The sequence below is a fragment of the Hevea brasiliensis genome, chromosome 1 (assembly GCF_030052815.1).
Source record: "Hevea brasiliensis isolate MT/VB/25A 57/8 chromosome 1, ASM3005281v1, whole genome shotgun sequence".
In the NCBI taxonomy this organism is placed as follows: Eukaryota; Viridiplantae; Streptophyta; class Magnoliopsida; order Malpighiales; family Euphorbiaceae; genus Hevea; species Hevea brasiliensis.
Window position 1 is genome coordinate 22,231,366 of NC_079493.1, and position 22,886 is coordinate 22,254,251.

The 22,886-nt window shown below is 34.5% G+C and overlaps 2 protein-coding genes across 3 annotated transcripts; one reads left to right on the plus strand and one right to left on the minus strand.

The window, feature by feature from the left end:
* The first annotated feature begins 290 nt into the window (after positions 1-290).
* LOC110671944 (U-box domain-containing protein 33) lies at positions 291-11,543 on the plus strand. Of its 2 annotated transcripts, none has more exons than XM_021834574.2 (7): positions 291-889; positions 1,284-1,402; positions 2,297-2,406; positions 2,945-3,515; positions 4,086-4,667; positions 10,062-10,784; positions 11,129-11,543. In XM_021834574.2, the coding sequence occupies exons 1-7, from the start codon at positions 574-576 to the stop codon at positions 11,309-11,311; spliced, it is 2,604 nt and encodes an 867-aa protein (XP_021690266.2). In that variant the 5' UTR covers positions 291-573; the 3' UTR covers positions 11,312-11,543. The 2 variants fall into 2 exon arrangements, with proteins under 2 accessions (XP_021690266.2, XP_021690267.2); XM_021834575.2 differs by having other exon boundaries at positions 293-889; positions 4,116-4,667.
* Positions 11,544-18,661: 7,118 nt separating this feature from the next.
* On the minus strand, positions 18,662-22,253 carry LOC110671946 (probable protein phosphatase 2C 4). Its single transcript, XM_021834577.2, has 4 exons — positions 20,415-22,253; positions 20,188-20,301; positions 19,139-19,403; positions 18,662-19,053 (listed from the first exon to the last, which is right to left on the minus strand). Exons 1-4 carry the CDS (start codon positions 22,083-22,085, stop codon positions 18,938-18,940), a joined length of 2,166 nt encoding a protein of 721 aa, XP_021690269.2. The 5' UTR covers positions 22,086-22,253; the 3' UTR covers positions 18,662-18,937.
* Between the last annotated feature and the right edge of the window lie 633 nt (positions 22,254-22,886).

Genomic DNA, 22,886 nt, shown 5'->3' on the forward strand with positions numbered 1-22,886 from the left:
AATCAGTAAATTAATTTGAAAATTTTTAATATTTTATTATAATAATTTTTATAAAATTAAATTAAAATTTAATAATTTTTATAAAAAAAACACATAAAATTGAGCGGTTGTATTTGGTAATTGCCATAAATTCTGGCTTTAGGATTTGAAGGCTTAGGCTTTTAATTTTTTTGTTAATTTTAATTAAAAATAATATATAAAATTTATTATTTAAAAATATTAAAATTAATATTTTATAAAGAAAGCTTGAAAGCTTGCAATTCCATTCAAATTGGGTTGGCATTTTCCTGGTGATTTCGACTCCAAAGCATATCTCTCTTCTCTTGGAAGTCAACCTGAAAAGTCTAAGCTCTCTGCAGCCTATCCTTTTCTTGTTTCGTAGAAACAAACAATATATGTATATAAAGAAAACGAAAGAATTTCATTTTCAATTTCCACAAGAACAAATTCTGATATTCTTTTTCGGCCCGCATGTGAGATGTGACCATACTGCAAGCACACAAAGAAAACCGACAATATCTGAGTCGCCAATTCAAAGTTATTAGCTACCGCCGCTCTCCAAAACCCTCTCTTATGGAGTTTTTGAATCCCGCTCACCCGCCTCTTCACGACCCTGCGCTGGAATCCCTTTCTGGTTTGTCTTCCCCGGATGTTTTCCGGATTGGGTTTGATCGGACGGTGAGTTCCCAATTGCCTGATATTGTTGAAGAAGGCGGTGGTGTTAGTGTTAGTGGCGGTGGTGGTGGTGGTGGTGACAAAGTGTACGTGGCTGTGGGAAAATCTGTTGAGAAAACTGTCGGTTTGCTTCATTGGTGCTTTAAACGCTTTGGGGGCAGAGAAATTTGTATCCTTCATGTTCACCAGCCCTCTCCTCTAATACCAACTCTACGTAACACTCTCTCTCTCTCTCTCTCTCTCTCTCTCTCTCTCTCTTCCCTTTGCTTCATTGAACTCCTAATTATGCCTCTCTTTTTGATTTGGAAATGATGGTTCAATTCCAACTTGTGGAGTTTAGCTTGTTTTGTCTTGAATTCCTGTTACTTGCGGGGTTTTGCTCCATCTCGTTGCTTATGTAAACAAAGAAATTCTCCATATGAAAATAAAATAATAAAACAATAGCTTCCTTGAAGGTTTAACGATGCCTGTGTTTTCTGACTGCGGGAAATTAGGACGTGTGAAGTTCAAATTTCTTTTATTTTAAATTCCTTGAGCAACGAAATTGTACTAATTTATTTTCCCTTAAGTTTTTCCAAGTCATATGACTTCTTAAATATTTACTGCAGTGGGAAATCTACCAGCAAGTCAAGCAAATGCTGAAGTAGTTTCAGTTCATAGAAGGCAAGAAAGGGAACAGACAAAGAAGGTTTTAGAAATTTTCTTGGCCATTTGTCATAGAGCTAAGGTGTCTTTTATCTCCCAAGTATCTTTTCTGCTCTTGCGGTTTTATGGTTTTAAACAGATGCTGTTTAATATGGGCGAATATTTATTGGTCTTAATTGGCTTGTTTTATAGGCTTTTTTACAACGAACTCTGGTAATGCCATATCAGTTCACCTATAATTTCTAGCTTTTTGCTTCACAAGAACAATCAAAATCAATATCGCAGTGCATATACTTTTTATGTGATTGACATGTAACAATAGCACATTACTCTGCCTGATTGAATGGCAATGTCGACAATTGCAGCTTTGTCCAGGCTTTCAAGTTTGATTATTTACTTAGCTTGTATAGGGTCCTTGTGGAGCAATGCCTATTTTGGATTTTGAGTTTGTGCTGGATTTGGCATAGTCCTTCTCCAATATGGATGAAAGGGGAGAGGTTTCGGTAGGTTGGCAGTCAGTTGTATTTGTTACATCTCTTTCATGAGTGGATCCTAATGATATCACATTTGGAGTGTTAATTCTGGTCCTAATTCCTAAACAGAAATAAATGAAGACCAAAAATCCATGTAGTTGAGCCTGATTAATTTGGAGCCGAGCTTGGTTGGGTTAGTTGCAAAGGGAGTTGAATCACGATTTTGATTTTATTGTGTTTCTTTTTATGAACCTTTTCCATATGGTTTTAGGCTTTGTGGTTGAATGATTCTTCTTTGTGGTAGCTGGTTGAGAAGAGTTATCTGATGTGATATTAGAATAATGCAGCTTTTGGTCTTTTTGGTAGTTGTCATTTGTTTTCCCACATTTGGGCCTAGTCATCATTACACATTCAGTTCTATACTGAGGAAATTATATTTTCCCAGCCATTTGTGTTCTTGTTGTAGTCATCTAAAAATCTCGTGGATTATGCTTACTTTTCAGGTTGAAGCAAGTATCGTTACAACTGATTGTGACCAAGTTCAAAAGGGAATAGTAGAATTGTTAAACAGACATGACGCTAGGATGCTTGTTATGGGTGCTGTACCAGAAAAGTGAGTGGTTTATCTGTCATCTGTCATTCAATTACTAATCCAATGAAAAACAACCATATCATCACAATCACATACCTTTGTGTGACAATTAAGTTCAATGATCTGTATATTTTTGTTTTTCTTTTTTGTTTTTCTGAAGCTTATTTTGTTGCAATGGTGTACACCTAACCTTTGTAAATAATTGTCATGTTTATTGGATCTGTTCATGCGAAAATAGATGAGTGTAAGATTATAAAGTAATATATATATAAATAACTCTTGATTGTTACTTAAATATTGAATTTGGCTTTAGTTTCTTTTTGATGCATGAGCGAAAACAAATTGGATATCATAATAATTGAATGGCCTTCTTAGCGAAATTTCATCAGCAGACTTAACATCTTCTGTATAGCCTTAGTTTTTCTTACACTGTCATTGAAAAATATACACTGTGTTGTGCTGATTGTGCCTTTTTTGTTTAAATGTAGAGATGTTATAGAGTTTTATTCATTTGCTTATTCATTTATATTTTGTATGCAATCCTAATTGTCTAATGCAGTTGCATGAAGGTGAAAAAGAGTTCCAACAAAGCAAATTATGTAGCTAAAAGTGCTCCTATATTCTGTGAAATATGGTTTATCAACAAAGGGAAACATGTGTGGATGAGAGAAGCTTCTGAAAGGTCTAGTCTTTTACCATCCTGTGATGATGCAGGGGGTGCAAGTACGGAAAATTTAAGGCCTAAATCACTTGGGTGTAGTAAGAATATGTTGCCATCACACCCCGGATATCTTCGATCTAGTTCTTCTACAGGTTTAACTTGTTCCCAATATAGCCATTGGGTTCAATCAACCTGTGCAGAAGTGCCAATGTTGCCTGCTAGATCTTGTTCTACCAATACATGTTTTTCCCACTCTATCCACAGTGCATTTAGTCCTAGAAGTAGTAGCTCTGGCACATCTACTGAAAGAAGGGTGTCTTCAGATTCTGATTCAATGGTTGAGGAAGAGAGCTTATACTGTCAGCTGGAACGAGTAAGGACAGAAGCTGAAGCATCAAGGAATGAAACATTTGAAGAACTGTTGAAGCGCAAAAAATTGGAATTCCAAACTTTGGAAGCCATAAGCAAGGTTAAAATGATTTCAGCATCCCACTTCATTTCATGGACTTGCTATAGCATCTATATGTGACAACATTAATGATGATAATTTACTTCGCATTCCTTGTACTCTTAGAATTTTCAGGTGGATAAAGCTTGGATTCATGTATGCCTCTCATTATATGGGTAATATGGGTCTGGACTTGCACATCATACCGGATTTAATGGGACAAAGAAAAAAAAGAGAGGAATAAAAGAAAAGGAAAACTTGGAATATTCATCATGATTTTGATTTTGACTTGTAATAGTGTTTTTGTTTTATGTTTCTGTGTCTTCTGTGAATCTGATTAAGCATTTCTTAAAAATATGAGTTATAAGGAGTTTATCTTTCTTTTTTTTTTTTTTTTTCTCTATGTATGTTCCATCTGTTTCATTTGTAAATCAGTTATAGCAATTTTATGCTGATTTATTTGGGATTATTAAGTTTAGGGGATTTGCCTACCTAGTTGGAGACTGAGCAACATATTTGCTGATTATGGAAATTTGTTTTGCTGGCTGTGTTCTTCAATTGACTTTCAGATATCTTGGTCTATATTCCTAGGTTAGAAGCTTGATTCCTTCTTCTCTTCAGGTCAAAATCTTTGACTCTGCCTATGCAAATGAAGTTAAACTCAGAAAAGAAGCTGAGAATGCTCTAAGGAATACAATAGAGGAACGAGAAAAACTCTTGGAAGAGAAAGAGGAAGTAACTAAAGAGCGACAAAGGGCCATGGGAAATGTTGCTCTTCTAGACAATCGTGTACAAGAATCAAATCGTTGGCGGGATGCTGCTGCTGGAGAATTGCAACTTGTTCAAGCGTCCATTGCATCTCTGCAGCAGGAAAAGCAGACTATCCGACGGCAGAAAATGGAAGCTGCACATTGGCTTGAGCGATGGAAAAATCGTGGGCAAGCTGGAGCTCCTAACTGTAATGGGTTGCTTGGGTTTGTTGAAGAGTTGCCTGAGTTGGCGGAATTTTCAGTATCTGATTTGCAAACCGCAACGTGCAATTTCTCTGAGAGCTTCAAACTTGGGCAGGGAGGATATGGTTATGTTTACAAGGGCGAAATGTTGGGCAGAACTGTTGCTATAAAGAAGCTGTATCCAAATAACATGCAAGGGCAGTCAGAGTTTCAAAAAGAGGTCAGCTGCTCTCTCTCTCAAAATCTATATTGCACAATATTTTTCAAGAGTATGAGGTTTCCTGGAAAGATTTGAGGAAGAAGATATTCCCTTTGATTTTTTTTTTCCCATTCTAACTAATGCTTGTTGGACCCTGGAATGTATGCCTATTCTGTTACACTTATTTGTGAATATCTTACACTCTATTCTGTTACACATAGATCTTGACCATAGCCATGACTTGAAAAAAATCAACTGTCACCACATAGTTGGTTTGTACACCCGCTTTGAGTATTCCTGCAACAATGGAGGAAGGGTGTGCTGGGGGGGCCATAGCTCCCAAACCTAGTGAAAATTTAGTTTTTAAGTATGGTTCTACTCTATCTTTGGACAAACTATAACTTATATTTTTAATATGGTCCCTCTAGCCTTATATTAAATTTTTAATATGGTCCTATAAATTTAAAAATTTTTATATTTTATTGAGCTACTTATTTATTTGAATTTGTAGTGCCTTGATCCATATTATTAATTTTATTTAAATTCAAATTAGAATTTTAGTGGACCAAATAAAAAGTTTTATTTTTATTATATTTTATAATTTTTTTAAAATATATTAATTTTAAAAATATTGTTTTGCCTTTGGAGAGGAAGTGTGATCCTATGAGTTGTTGTGTTTTGGTGTTAATGAGATTCCATTTTAGGTGGAAGTGTTATGAAAAGTCAATATGGATTTTATATATTCCTATTTAGTGTAGTATTTATATTTCTAAATAGGTAGAATTTATATTCCTAATTAGGTAGAGTAATTATAGGAGATATGTATATAAATATGTGATCTTCTATTTTATAAGTAATGAGAATAAAGATGTAGCCCTTTGTGGTTCTTTCCTTTCTCTTCCTTCTTCCGCATTGCAATTGCATCCACCAAATGCTTTTTCATCCATGCATAATCTAGTCAACCCTGATGTCTCTGCTTTCATCTCCATTGACATGATTCCTGCCTCTTATTCAACCATTGCTTGCTTAGAACTGCTTGATCCTTTAGCTTGCTTGGTTCTGCACAATTTGACTGCAGCAATCAAGAATTTGTCCCCTACTAATTGTCTCACTCGCTGTATTAGTTCTAGCCTAGAAATTTTCTTTTCTTTGTGATCTTTATGGTAGTTGGCAATTACACCAATAGGCAACAGTATTAGGAGGTGAGAACTTTGATAGTGCAATAATGAGAGTTGGAAATGGCATCCATTGTGAAGTTGGCATCCCTGCAGATTCTTGAATCCTGAAGAACGCTTTCAAACAAGAAGGAGCCTTGAAACTAACACAAACTCTAGCAAAATATGAGTGTTCATGTGGTTACTCCTCTAAATATACTTCTTGGGAGATGACATGTTGTCTATCCCCGAACAAACTCCTCAAAACTCAGATTACACTGCTCAAAACTAGGATGCACAATCTCCGTGTTACCCAGTATAACGCGGCACAACAACAAATGGCGTAGACCATCCTTATCATCCCTCAAATTCTTCACACTTTCAAGAGGAGAATTATCCTGGGAAAGATAGATGCCTTATTCAAATAATCCTTTATTGTCAATAATCTGGCCACCAAAACCATTCTTCATTATGTTGCATATCTCATGTACTGTAGCACAAAACCGAGCATACGCCACATTTGCATTCCCACTGCACTTCTTCTCCATTGCTTTTGCGAAAATTTGAAAGATTGCATCCTGGCTTGCCCCATGATGCTAGAATACTAGTTCATGTGAACGGCAATGACTTCGATATGATTGCCAAGTGAAGCCAAACCTGAAAGAATCCTTTGAATGATGAGATCATGAATCCTGTCTCCCTCCAAAAGTTGAACCAATCTGTTTCTGAATACGGAAAACTGACCGGAATTGGCAACAGAACTGACACTTTCTCCATAAGAAATGATCAACTATTGATCATGGATAGATTCCTAAGAATTTAGGAATAAGAAGAAGAAAAAGAAACGGAAGGGAAGAGAAGGAGAATAAAGGGCTACATTTTTATTCTCTCATTACTTCAATAAAATAAAGGATTATATATTTATATACAAATGTTGTTGAACAGTGATTTGGAGAATATTTTTTGTGTTTCTCTGAATGAAATTGATAGAATACATATGACAATTTATATGCAAGAAAGAATTTTAGAATAGAAAGTTAATAAATATAATTGATTCATAAATTAGTTCTTAAAAATAATTTTCTAACGTGATTGCAACCATAGTCACCTAATTTGCTACCCCCTCCAAACCGTGAATTGGGACGCAAGTCCTAGAATGTAGTACACTGACATTCCAAAACACTTGGGTAGATGTCCTAGTTCGCTAAAATAGGGGTTCCGCATGTTTCCTTCCATGGCAGCCAAAATGCCTATAGATAAAGAACAAAGAGAGAGAATATGGAGGAAAAACAGAGAAGAAGAAAGAAGAATAAGAAGCGATATGCGGCAGCACAAAATGGGAAAGAAAAGAGGGAAGGCAACAGTGACACAAAAAGAGTACAAGAAAGAAAGAAAATGAAGAAGAAAGGACACGTTATGGGTTATTTGTTTGTTTTATCCATTTGACATATTTAATGGATTATGGAGTCTTTGATTTAATGGGCCTTATGGGGTTATGGGACATTTTTTTTTTTTAGTGGGCCTTATGAACTTATGGTACTCTTTAATGCAATGGAATCTTAATATTGAAAAATATGTAATAAATGCTTTTGATTAAATTATTAATAGAAAGATAATAGCTTTTAAAAAATATAAACATTTTTAGTTTTAATTATATTTTAATTATTTTAAATTACATCATATTAATTAATTTTTAATTTTTTATAAACATATGTTAAATGAAATTGAAAAATAAAGTAAGCTGTATTTATGTAATTTATGTATCAAATAAATATAATTGGCATACCATGAATCAAATTGGTGTACCGATGAAGCCTACCCTAATGTGTCCTAAATTTCATTTATATCACGTGCCACTATCTAGGAGTACCGTGTATCAGGTAAGTATAACTGCAACACTCCTTCTCAAGTTGGTTCATAGATATTACACAGATATATAGCATATTTCTTGAATTTTCATAATTTAAAATACATACTTTGAAGAATTCTTAAAAGTTTTTTAAAGAAAAAAGAAGAAACAAATAAGAAAAAAGGAGGAGAGAGATGGGGAAAGCTTATCGAATTTGAAAGATGGAGTGAGTTTTTTTTTTCTTGTCTTTTGTTGTTCTCTTCTCTTTGTGCCTTTTCTCCTCCTTGTGTCTTTTCTCCTCCCTCTGTTAGATATATATATAGGGTTTTGATTTAGAGTTTAAGGGAGATAAGTAATCCTATTCCTAGAGGGTTTAGAAATGCTAAGGAGATAGGGATAGAAATAAGGATTGAGATAAATAGGGATAAACAAGAATAAATAGGGATAAAAAAAATAAGAGAAATAAAAAAAAATGAGCTTTTATTCGTTTAATTAAAATCCCCCCACTGGGTCTCATTGGCCTTGGAGAGCCCAATTAGGTCCAATTAGGTTTTTTTTAATGAAATAAACTTTCAAAATTAAATTTAAACAGAAGTAAATCATTTAAATTTAATTAAATATATTTTTTTCTCTTTTAAATTATTTTCTTTAAGAGACATGCTATACATATGATTGTCCATTTTTAATGCCTCAATATATCTTACAGTCATATATTTTTTTCATAATCGTGTTCCTCACGGCCTCAATGCATATGTCCACAATGTCACATAAATAAGGATCTACACTAGAGCTATGTAATTGTTCCTTAAAGGTGGTAGCAATAAGTCCCGATTTGTTAACAAACATAGCATGGACCGTAACACTTTTTCTGCTCTCTTCCTGTTGAACATAAGAATAAGTTTGCCTAAATGATGGTAGAGGATCCTTACCAAGTATTTAGACTCAAATTTGGTCATATTCTATATTCAGCCCAACAAAAAAATCATAGATTAACTCTTTCTCAACCAACTTCTAAAAGTTAACTGCATCAGTAGCACATGTAGCTTCAAAGTTCTGATAGTAATCCAATTCCTACCATAACCCACTCAATTCAGCAAAGTATTGAGCAATAGTTATTTCACCTTGCTTTATACTATGAACCTTATTTCTCAACTGATGCACCTGTGCATCTTTGCCTAATTGAGGATAGGTCTGAGAAACAACACTCCAAAATGGTAGATGCACTGTTCAACATTAAATACTCATGGGCTATCTGAGGTTGCATAGGGTTTATGAGCCATGATATCACTAGTGTGTGCTTAAATTCCCATTGATTGTTGGTAGAGCTAGTACTTTCTGGTTTTGGTATTAGTTTTGGTTTATCTCTGGTAAGATACCCCTGTAATCTTCTAGCTTGAATAAACAAGGGACAAGATTTAGACCATGCCAAATAATTTATTCCATCAAGTTTTATAGGACTTAAACACATTTTTGTTTCAGAAGCAACTTTTTTTCCATCTGCTATCTTAAATCAAGAGGAAAAGAAAAAATAATGAAACAATACTTAAATGAAGGGGTACCGAAAAACAAAAAAAATTCAAACCATATTGAAAGCAGGGTTTGGGTAGAGGTGCAACACACAACGAACAGTTGAAAAAAAAAGTCTGAAAAAGGTCAACGCGCTATGAACAGTGCCAATGAACAGTGTCCATGAATACTGCATTGAACAGTGTCGGTGAATAGTATCAATTAATAGTACTAAAGCCCGCTCTAATGAATCGAATGATTTGATACCATGTTGGACAATGATTTGGAGAATATTTTTTGTATTTCTCTCAATGAATTTAATAGAATATATATGACAATTTATATACAAGAAAGAATTCTAGAATAGGAAGCTAATAAATATAATTGATTCTTAAATTAGCCACTAAAAATAATTTCCTAAAGATTACAGCCCTAAATTTACATGATTCCAACAAATTTCCCATATTTATCCTACTTAATTAAGAATATAAATCATATCTATTTAGGAATATAAATCCTACACTAAATAAGAATATATAGAATCAATATTAACTTTCCACAACAATATAAATCCTAAACTAAATAGTAATATAATATTGACTTAAACAACTATCAAAATGTTGGTGTACAAGACTAGATTAGCAAACTATAGATAGCGTTTAGGTTACTTTGACAACTCTAGGCGTATTTAAGTGTCCATATCAAACTGCAGGTAGCGATTATCTGCGTTGCTTACAATATTAGTAGAACATTACGGTCTAACTATCTGGTGATAAAATCTCCAGGTGTGGCTTTTAAGAGCTTATCCAAAAAATGTATTGCGTTGAATAGATTGCCAGCCTACTGCCTCTTTTCTCTCATAATATATATAAAGTAACCTTAATTATTTGTTAATACTTAGTGCAGGTTCAAGTTCTTGGCAAATTACAACATCCTCATCTGGTGACTTTACTTGGCGCATGCCCAGAAGCTTGGTCTCTTGTATATGAGTACTTGCCCAATGGGAGCCTCCATGACTGCCTCTTCAGGAGAAGCAACATTTCTCCCTTGACATGGAAAGTCCGAGCACGGATTATAGCTGAAATCTCAAGTGCACTTTGCTTCTTGCACTCTTCTAAACCTGAAAAGATTATCCATGGTGATCTGAAACCACAACATATCCTACTTGATTCTGAACTTAGCTGCAAAATATGTGAGTTTGGAATTTGCAGGCTTGTAACAGATGATACTCTTTCTTGCCCGAGTTTTCGTAGGGGCACTGAGCCAAAGGGTGCTTTTCCATATACGGATCCAGAGTTCCGAAGAGAGGGGGTTCTGACAACCAAGTCTGATATTTATTCCTTTGGGGTGATCATTCTACAGCTAATCACTGGAAGGCCTCCTTTTGGGTTGGTAGGTGAGGTGCGTAGAACAATGTCATGCGGGAAATTAGCCTCAATTTTGGATCCTTCTGCTGGAGAATGGCCAACATTTGTGGCAAAAAGATTGGTTGACTTGGGTCTGCAGTTCTGTGAATTGAGTGGCAGGGAGAGACCTGAGTTGACACCTGCTCTCGTGAGAGAATTGGAACAGTTGCATGCTTCAGAAGAGCGACCAGTGCCATCTTTCTTTTTGTGTCCCATCCTTCAGGTACGTAAATGACACAAATTTGTATAATGAAATTGAGAATAACTTGATTGTACTTGTACCATATGCACAAACGCATGCATGTATCTTTCTTCCCAAGCTGCCTAATTTTATCACTTTCTCAGTCATCATCTTTTAAAAAGGCTTGACATATTGAACCTTTGATTATAGATTTTTTTAATTTGTCTCGAGAATAAGTCATGATGTCCTGCCACGGTGCAGTGCTTACTGAGTTTACATGATTACGATGGAGCAAGGGTGTCATGGCCTGATTTTTTTCCTTTATAGGGCTGAAAGTGTCAAATTTTGCACCATATAGCTTACACATCTAAATTGAATTCTTTCAGGAAATAATGCATGATCCCCAGGTGGCAGCTGATGGATTCACGTATGAAGGTGAAGCATTGCGTGGATGGTTGGAAAATGGCCGTGAAACATCTCCAATGACTAATTTGAAGTTGAGTCACTTGCATCTTACTCCCAACCATGCCCTGCGTCTTGCAATTCAAGACTGGCTTTGCAAATCTTAAAATCCCGTTGATTCATGAATTTATGTGCTACGTTTGTATTGGGCTTTAATCATGTGTGTGACACAGATGAATTCTAGGCCATCCCTGCTTCACCTTTGTAAATAAAATTGATTGAGCAGTAATTTTTGTAACATTCTGCACAAGGAGTCTATCATCTAAATTCTATATTATTCCAGGCCAACCCTTCTGTCCTTGTCTGTTTGTCAATAATTAAATGAATCTTATTTCTTAATCTGGGTGTTCCTTTTGAAACAGGAATTGCTCAATCATCCAGTTTTGATAAGAGTGCTAAACTAACGCATATAACAAATGTAGGACAATGTTATCAGACCTGCAACTCATTATGATATTGATGTGAACAACAAATCTTAGCAACTGATAATATACTCCTCAGGAAGTTGTATCCTCGGAGCTCATCTTGGATGTTTCATCTTTTTGTATCAAATTTTCCTCATTTGAGAACCATAGCTGATTTGCACTAGAATCATGGTCGTTAAAATGAGAATTGCTTCTTGCAAATGTTTCATGTGATGATTCCTGTAGAATTCCTTGTGCTGAAGGCCACCAAGGGAAGAAACTACCAAATCCTTGAATCTCTCTAGTCAGCTTCCTAGCTCTATCTCCCTCTCTTCTTTGAGAAGAGGCTCTTTCTCAAGCAGTTTCACTATTCCCTTTGATTTCTGTCTAACAGCAAGCCCCCAGTTGAATACAACACATAATGCCAATAACATTTAACTTTTCAAGAAATATCAAAAAAGAAAAAGCCACAAATCATGTCAAATTTATAGTCACACGCAGTAATTTAATTTTATAAGTATTTTCATAAAAATCACTGAATAAACTTTAATTTAATTTCATAAAATTCAATATGATTGAAAATTAAAAATTTTCAGGTTAATTTGTTAAACATAACCTTAGAATTTTGAAAATAATTAGAGTGCTTAAAAAAATTTTAACATAAAAACTACTATTGATAATAGTATTATTTTATAAAAATAGTTTAAACATTACGTGCATTGCACATATATTTCAGTATATTTGTTTATTTTTCAGGAGAGTCTATAATAACAAAATAATGTAAAAATAAAAATATGTTTATTTCAAAAAATATATTTTTTAAAATATTTTTTTAATACTTTTTAGTGTTTGAAATGCTTAAAAAATTAATTAATTAAAAATATAATTCTCATATTTAAAAAAAAACTTTTCTTTTTAAGAAAGAATATAAAAAAATTATAAATATATAACATAAATACATAGGAATTAATTTATTGGCCACCTTTTACCATTGGTCATTGGCAATTAGTGGTGGTCATAGGCGCTCGATGGTTGTTTATATATATATATATATTATAAAAAAAATGATTTAATAAACTCAACTCAACTCAACTAACTCTTGATCTCAAAAATTTGAGGTCGGATATATGGATTCGCTTTCTCTACTCTATACGATTTTGGGTTAAATCCTCAGAAATATGTAATGCTTCTAGGTCATGTTGTACTACTCTCCTCTAGGTCTTGTTGTACTACTCTCCTCCAAGTCAGTTTAGGTCTACCCTTTCTTTTCTTTCTATCCTCTAACCTAATGTACTCTACTTGTCTAACTAAAACCTCCGTATGTCTACGCTTCACATGACCAAACCACCTCAATCTTCCTTCTCTCAACTTATCCTCAATTGGCACCACTCCTACCTTTTCTCTAATACTCTCATTACAAACTTTATCTAGTCTAGTATAGCCACTCATCCATCTTAACATTCTTATCTCTGTAACTCTTATCTTAGACGCATACGACTCCTTCAGTGCCCAACACTCACTACTATATAATATGGCTGGTCGTATGATTGTACGGTAAAATTTTCCTTTCAACTTATTAGGAATCTTCCGATCACATAAAACTCCAGTGGCACGTCTCCACTTCAACCATCCGGCTTTAATCCTATGACTAACATCCTCCTCACATCCCGCATCTACTTGAAGGACTGAGCCGAGATATTTAAAGTGATTACTTTGGGACAGTACCACTCCATCCAAACTAACTCCTTCCCTATCACCAGTTTGGCCTTCACTGAACTTGCAATGCATGTATTCTGTCTTTGTTCTACTTAACTTAAAGCTCTTTGACTCTAGAGTACTTCTCCAAAGCTCTAGCTTTCTATTGACTCCTTCTCGCGTCTCATCTATCAGACCAATATCATCCGCAAACATCATGCACCAAGGGATACTCTCTTGTATATGTTTTGTCAATTCATCTAAAATTGATGTAAAAAGGTAAAGGCTTATAGCTGATCCTTGGTGTAATCCAACTTAGATAGGAAAATCTCTTATGTCCTCTCCCACTGTGCGCACAATAGTAGTTGCTCTTTCATACATATCTTTCAACACTTGTATGTACCTAATAGATACCCTCTTTTGTTTTAACACTCTCCATAAGACATCTCTTGGAACACTATTATAAGCCTTCTCTAAATCAATAAAAATCATATGTAGATCTTTCTTCACATCTCTATATTTCTCCATCAAGCTTCTAATGAGAAAGATCGCTTCCATAGTTGAATGACCGGACATGAAGCCAAATTGATTGGGAGAGATAGAAGTATCATGATGTAGTCGATGCTCCACAACTCTCTCCCACAACTTCATAGTATGGCTCATGAGTTTAATTCCCCTGTTGTTTGAGCAACTCTGTATGTCTTCCTTATTTTTAGAAATAGGTACTAAAATACTCCTCCTCCATTCATCAGGTATTTTCTTTGAGTTTAGAATCTTATTAAATAATTTAGTTAACTAAGCCACCCCCATATCTCCCAAATACTTCTACACTTCAATTGGTATTCTATCGGGTCCACAGGCTTTACCCACTTTCATTCTCTTAAGTGCTTCTTTTACTTCTAAAGATCTAATCCTTCTAGTATAATTCATATTCTTTTCTATTATTCTGTAGTCTATATTCATGCTATTACCATTTTGACTACTATTAAAGAGATCATCAAAATAATTTCTCCATCTTTCTTTAATGTCCTCATCTTTCACCAACACTTTTCCTTCTTTATCCTTAATGCACCTAACTTGATAGAAATCTTGACATTTCTTTTTCTCTCCTCCTTGCTAATCTATAAATATCTTTCTCCTCTTCTTTAGTTTCAAGTTTCTCATATAACTTTTCAAAGGTCTGCGCACTTGTTTGACTAACTGCCTTTTTTGCCTATTTCTTTGCTATCTTGTACTGTTTATATGCCTCATTATTATCACATTTAGATCATTTCTTATACCATTCCCTTTTTCTCTTCACTGCCTTTTGTACTTCCTTATTCCACTACCATCTCTCTTTTGAGGATGGTCCATGTCCTTTAGACTCTCTAAGTACTTTTCTAGCTACTTTTCTAATCTTTGATGCCATCTGTATCCACATATCATTGGCCTCCATATCCAGCTTCCATGCTTCGGACTAGTGAAGCTCATTTTTGAACTTCACTTGCTTTAGTACTTTGAACTCCCACCACTTTGTTTGAGCTATACTATTTCTTTTGACCTTACTTAAATTGTTCCTTAACTTGACATCCAAGACTATTAATCGATGTTGACTTATTAAAGCCTCTCCTAGAATGACATTGCAATCCTTGCATAGAGCTCTATTTGTCTTCTTGGTTAAGAGAAAGTCAATTTGGCTTTTATGTTGCCCATTTTTTAAAGTCACTAAATGTGACTCTCTTTTTATAAAGTAGGTATTTGTTAGTATTAGGTCGTATGCCATAGCAAAATCTAGGATGCTTTTTTCCTCCTCATTTCGACTGCTAAAATCAAAACTTCCATGATCATTCTCATAACCTTGCCTATCACTTCCTACATGTCCATTCAAATTTCCACCAATGAAAACATTCTCTTCATTCGATATGCTTTGCATTAGATCATCCATATCTTCCCAAAACCTTTGTTCACTCTCATTATCTAGTCCTATTTGTGGGGCATAAGTACTAACTACATTTATTATTTCTCCTTCTAGTACTAGCTTTATTAGTATAATTCTATCTCCTACTCTTTTCACAGCTATTACAACGTTTTTCAATGTTCTATCTATGATTATGCCCACTCCGTTCTTGTTTCTATCCTTTCCGGTAAACCACAGTTTGTACCCTGAATTACCCACTTCCTTGTTTTTCTCTCCTAACCATTTAGTCTCCTAAATGCAAGCAATATTCACCTTTCTCCTTTCCAATGTATCTATAAGTTCCATTAATTTTTCTGTAAGTGATCCAACATTCCAAGTACCAACCCTAATCGTTCTCCTATCGTGTTCCTTCCTAATTGGTCTCCTTCTATGATATATTCTATTGTTCTCTATGCCTATCTTGTGTTCTGTTTCACTATCTGTTCTACTATTTATCCTATGGACTAACTTCTTTACCCACATCCGTCCATGATGTGGGAACCCTTGCTCATTTAACACCACACCTGGGCGCCGGCATGGCGCGTCACTTTCGGTGAACGTCCTACACCCTTGCATATTTCTCACTACACTCGGACTCCGATATAGCACGTCGTAAGTAAAGGACGTCCCAAGGTTTATATCATTTGAATCCATATCATAAGGTGTGACGAAATTTTTACGCTGGTTGTCACCTACCGCAACTCTCCTCCTTTTATCTGGGTTTGGGACCGGCTAAGCGCAAACTACTTAGGCGGAGTTAAATGATTTAATAAAATTTTATAATTTATCTCATTCAAATTTTATAAAATTATGTTCTTTTTAAGTAATAAATTATAAAAAATTTATTAACTTAATAGAAAGAATAAAATTTTTTCACGTAGCAAAATATATAGTATTTTTGCAAGTTAAATAATTTTTTATAATTAATTATTTTGTAAAAAATATTATTTTATAAAAAATTTAATGAAATAAATTTTAAAATTTTGTTAAAATTAGGGGTGAGCATTATTCGGTTCATACTAAATAAACTGAATCGAACCGCCTTAATTCGATAATTTAGTTTGGTTTTTAAGATAATTTGATTTGATTCGGTTTTATATTATAAAAATTTCAGTTATTTCGATTCGATTCGGTTTTGAAAATAAAAAATCAGTTAAACTGAATCGAACCAAATAGTTTTATTTATTTTTAATTTGATTTATTTTTATGAGAAATTTATGAATTATATATAATTTTATATATAAAAATTGCTTAATTTCATTAATTAATAATTATTAGGTTCAAACTAAGATCAAAATCAGACCAAATAACTTGAAAATCAAGTCTAAATTAAAAAATAATAAAAAATCAAAACTGATCGGTTTGAACCAAACTGAACCGAAATAGAACAATTTGTTTCGATTTGATTTTTTATCAATTTTGGTTCGGTTCGATTTCTAAAATATATAATTTAATTTTCATTATTTAATTTGGTTCAGTTCGATTTGATTCGGTTTAAACTGAATGCTCACCTAGCTAAAATTATCCTATTTTTTATAACAAAATAATTTTATTTTATTTTAAAGTAATTATAGAACATATATTTTTATATTTAATACAAAAATAATAAAATATAATTTTATAATCTAAATATTTCTATAATATTATAAATTAAAAAGTAACATTTTGAGTTTTTTTAATTGTAAAAATATAATTTCCTTTTTAGCATTATAATAAAAAAAATATTATTTTTCAAAAAGTATTTTTCATAAGTAAATTTTTTAAAAAAATAAATAGAGCCTAGATAATATTAATAACCAATAGCAAAATAACAAAAAAAATATTTAACATAATTTTATATTATTATGGACTATGCTTAATTTTTTAACAAGAAAAAAAATATTTTTTCTATTTAAAAAAAAAATTAAATATGAAACATACTTTTGTACTATTCATCCATAGGATATTATTCTACATTTTTTCTTTGTTTGATAATTGGACTAATAAAATCTTTAATTCTGAAATTCATTTTTATTTCATCAAAGGAAAGAGGCCATAAGTTTTTTTTTTTTTTGGTTTATTAAAAATAATCAAAAGAAAATAAATATTCATTTAGTTCAGCAATTAAAAGCTTTTAATTATTGATTAGAGACATCTAATAAACACAAAATTTAAATTGATTTATTAAATTCAGAAATTAAAAATTATAATTAATCATTAATCACGAATAATTAGATATCGACATGAATAGCTGATCATAGCAGTTAAATCAAACAAATCAACAACTTCTCACACTTCAAAATAAATATGGAATTAGCCTAACAGGACTTAGTTTTATTGGCTAATGGCATAATTCAAACTTGACAGGTACCCAATTTCTCTGTACCTTTGACAAAAAAAACTGGACCACAGAAATGAATAGACAGTTTTCCAATTTCCAGAGATGTTTAGCTATCAAAGGAGGGAAGACAGGGAGTATTGGTTTGAAATGAATGACATAATGACAGGTTTTAATTGCAGAAGATGTTGACACCCACCATACTCACCTTCCCTAATTCAACTGCATTTACTATATCCCATATTTGAGAGTGGTTAGCAGTTGGAGGAGATTTATGATTTGAGTCAGTCAAGGGTTCCTTCTCCACAACTCAGGGCTCTGGTTTTGCTGCGTGGCAGAGCCAGCAGACATGTACAATTGCAATCGTGTGTGGATGGTCAAAGAGAATTTCCATTCATGGATATTGGGCATTAAAATTCTGCTGCTAACACTCATCTGGTTTTTAATGTCAAGAACCAAAAGATTAATGGGTTCCTTTGACTTTGTATTGGGTGAGTATGATTATTTATGACTGCACTTGCTCTTTATATTGCTAATAAATGCATATTTAAGAACCTCTCTACATAGTTGATTAAGGAAGAATAAGACCCTTTCTATGATAAATATCCAAATTGCATTAAAGAAGAAATTGGTTAGTTTTAATAAATACAAGTAGTACTAATTTAAGAGATGTTCTTCACAATGGGATAAACAGTGCTGAAAACACCCTAAAAAAGCAACATCTTTTCTTAGATTGCAAACTGAAGGAAAGTTAGAAATGATAACAATGGAATCCTCCCCAAAGTTCTAAGAATTGCAGTTCTGCAGGCTATGTAGTTCTCACAGAAAAGTATGCGGGCATTAGAACTGGCTGGTACATCTCCCAAGTGCTTCTCTCAGCTTTTAGGAAGCCAATGCATCCTCATTAAACTGAGAAGGCAAAACGCTGCAGAACATATATGAAACTTTACCTGTTCAAAGTTCACTCACAGCATAATATTAATGCCACAAAAGTGGCCAGTTGTTTATAAAAAGGAGGTCAAAAGATGCAGATGCTGAGATAGGAATTGTTGCCAACCCCATAAGAGTAGCGAAAAAGGCACCCAAAGTGTAAGGAGAGATAATATGGAACAAAACCCTTTTCAAAAGGAATGCCATTTATAAGCAGAAAATTACAATTTTCTATGACAGTTTATAATCAACAAAAAGCTGCTTTTACAACTTTACAATCCTCACCACCCAATACATTGCAAAACTAAGTTCCTATGACATTCCTGGAGCTTAATTGTTGCTACAGAGGTGACCAGGAAAAAAGAAACAAAATGGCAAAAAGGAAATGCCTGACTCTTTTTTTTTTTTTTTTGCAGATGTCTCTATATCTTCTGTCTGGAGTTTTCTCTACTTATACACATGATCTCCATATCCTCCCCTCTAAAGAAATAACAATGATAGAAATATCATCATGGTATCGCCGTCGATCACCCTGTGGTATTTCGAGCAACTCATGAAAATCCATACCTGGAATTCATTATAAACAATTTCAGCACATATATTTGCAGACATTTTTCTATCTTTATGCAAGACATTGACAATTATACAATACCAGCTTTCTTAGCTGCACGGAACAGCACCTCCTCAACCAGATGCTGTGCTGGATCCCCTTCAGGTTGCAATGCAATGAAAAGTTCAACTTCATTGATAGCTTCTTCATTTGTAAAGTATTGATAAAGCCCATCAGAGGAAAGTATCAGAAACCTGTCTTTTGGGCCTAATCTACGGTGGCAGAGATATGGTAAACAATTTATGTACGGGGAACTGCCAATGTAGTCTATTCTGAACATCTCTAGAAGTGCGTTGTTCCATTTAGGCTGCAAATGAGAAATCAAGAGTAAGAAATCGCAGGATTATTTTATTTATGTATTTATTTATTTATTTGCATTCTTGAATCAAAAGAGCAGGTGCACACAAAACCAGCATTTGCATAGACATTCTGCCCCCTTCCCGGGAAGTAGTCTCTTTCTAGCACAAATTGATAATAGAAATGCTAATTGACCATTTGATGGTTCTAAACAAGGAAAGAGACTCATTTATATGGTGTAGGATCCAGGGAAGCTTACAACTTTCAAATTACCAATTTACATAGTGCTTTAGTTTGGACACTAGAAATTTTACTTGCAAAAGATGGATAGTCATTTTTCTTTTATTTTTGCCAATAACAGTAAATTATCGTCACCCCTACTGTAATCCCTACTCTGTAACACCCATTTCCATAGTCATTGCTTAAATTAAGAATAAGAAGCACATGCATCATAGAATCTGTTACCATTTCTATTTCTGATATTAGCCAATCATGTTTATAAGTGGATTTGTTAGAGATTATACTGTTTTGCAGTATTGCAACCAGACACATTATTTTCTTGCTCAAATAAAGAGTTATATGTTGCTGATTGATAATGAAATTATGAAATATTTTCATGTGCTGTAACAACAAACAGCCAGTCATTTTCAATCAAACAATCTCCATACAAACATACAAATATCTCAAGCACTAATCAATGGTTTTTAGACATCTTAGGTACAAGAATGCCTAAAGAATTTCGCATGTTAAGCATCTCAACAAAAAAAAAATCTGAGCTTATACTGTAGAACTACCTGCTTGAGAAAACCTGCACCAAAAGCCCTTGTGACCTTCAATGACCCTTTCACACGCTCATTCATCACAGCACAAGCATCATCGGGATGCTCAGATTTTATTCTTTGAACTTCCTGAAATGAAATCAAATGAAGCTCAAATCAATGCAATAGAAAAAAGAAAAAAAAATTGTAATGTTGAAATGTTTCAAAGGCTTTTTCACAATGAACCACAAGCTCATATATACCTCTTCCACATTGGTGCTATGATCAACACTAAGCTGAAAGGGAGTCAAAGTGGGTATTGAATTCGTTCTTTCACGTTCATAAGTTTCAAGATCATGCCATGTTTCCTCATTTATCCTCTCCAAGTCTTGCGTACTCTTCCCAAGCCAATAATCAGGCTCTGCCTTTTGGGCTAATACTGCCCGACTATCCCCCACATTCATCACATACACATCTTCTCCCTTCATTAACATCACAAGCACACAAGAACCCATCAAAGCCAACTCCGGATTCTCCATTAGCATCTTATCAGCAATATCCAAATATGCCTCCTCTGTTTTCTTCAAAGCCTGGGACAAAGCCTTTAACACATCTGCATGATTTATGGCTCCATTGTCAGACCCAGATCGTTTCAATTGCTCCTTTAATCTCTTATCAAGCTCTAATCTCTCTCTATCCCATTCACACTTCCATCTCATCTGATTCTCGTCCCATTTCTTTGCAGCATCTCTATACTTCCCCCTGGAACTCCTCTTTCTCTTGGAATTGGAATCAAAACTCGCATCATGGCTAGCACATGGATGATTCTCTTGGTCTAAGCACTGAGAACATTCATCATTTTCGCAATTCTTATCGGTTTCAGAACTTTGTAAAGCAGTTTCCAATCTTGAATTATTACTTTCTGATCGAACAGGGGAGGAAGCAGGGGCAGAGATTTTAGCAGACTCAAACTTATCATCCCACAACAATCCTTTAAGCTCCTTATGCACAGCAGAGTACAGATTCGAGGAAAGATAATCAGTAGCGTCAGGGCCATTGAACCCATCATAAATACCAACAAAAACCCATCCATGCTCCTCTGACACAACAACATGTACACGATCCTCCCCTGCTTTCCCTTGTGCCCAATGAAGATTTTGGCTCTCCAAAGAATCATCATCCTCTAAACTACCATCGCTACTCAAATTAATGCTACTTACAGTCAAATTCTCGTTGTATTGCTTCTCTGGATTCAGAATCCAATCTGGTTCTTTAATAACGCCTTTTATAGGAGCCACGATTGAGTTCTGCCCACGAGATAATGTTTTGGATATGACTCTTCGCAAGACTCGAGTCAGTGACCTCTTTGCCGATCTGGGCCTGAAAGCGAAACCCGCATGAGAGAAGCTCCTTTGGAACTTATCAGAACTGCCCTTTTCAAGAGGACCCGACAACAACCCACGATCCAACGGACCAGACATAAATCCCCTCTCAATTGGACCCGACATGAATCCCCTCTCCAGCGGACCCGAACCAGGAATAAGACCTGTATTCCCTGTCAAAGGACCCGAATTGATGGAGCCGATAAGATTTCTCGGGATTGGTTGCAGAGGAATAGAAGCGAAAGAAGTTGAGCTCTCAAAAGCCGCAGCTCGGTCAATAGTATTATACACATAAGGATCTATAAAGGCAGTTGAGAGAGGCGTCGAAGCGTTAGCGCTGACGGAGGCGCCAGAGATTGTGCGAAAGGTGGTTGTTTCCTCGGAGTGGACTTTAGAGGAGGAAAGGCGTGTGGGGTCAGGCCGGACGTAGCAGAAGGAGTGACCGAGACCCTCGTCGAGCGGGTCTGATATGAACAACGATATGTCCTGTCTCCGGCGAGCCTCTCCGGCTCCCGTGAAACAAACAGTGAGTTTACCAATCCCATTACCCATCAAACCAAAACAATTAAAAAAACAGATTATTTTTAATTTGCACTGAAATCACTTTCAGTGGTGTTTCATGGCCAGATAGAGAGAGAGAGAAGGAAGCTAAAGAGAATAAGAAGAAGACGAAGAAGAGGTAAACGAGAGAGAGAGAGAGAGAGAGAGAGAGAGGGAGAGAGAGGCGTTGACTTTGTGGTGTTGGTTTTGAAATTAGAAATGGTTTGATTTTTGGAATTTAAAAGGAGGAAAAAGAAGGGGAAATGGAGCGTGCTTTGGGGATGTGTGTGAGAGGCGTTGACAAAGGGTGGGCGTTTTAAGCAAACTCATGGGTTTGTTTTCTGGTTTCGTAGATTAACTTGCATTGCGAGCGCGTGCTTTACAAACTTCTCTTTTGATCTTTAACTTATCTCCGCATATTATTACTCCATGCACATTATTATTTTTTATAAAATATATATGTATATAAATTAAATAACTTAGGCATAGAAATTAAGGTTGTATGTTATTATATACTTCAACGTGTCTTGTTTATCTATATATCTTCCTACCCTAAAAATGGGCATGCTTATACCTATTTATTTTGATTGAATAATAAAAAATTATATATATCTTAAGAGATATAATCACAATTATAATGCAATATTTGATAATATTATATAATTTTTTCTTAATTATATGATTTTTTAAAAAACTTTGATTGTATTTCCACCACCTTACTACAATTCACTATTACCATTTGTACTTGATCATCACACTAGCTTCACAATTATTGTTATTAGCACTACACCATCTGTATATTATAATGGGTAC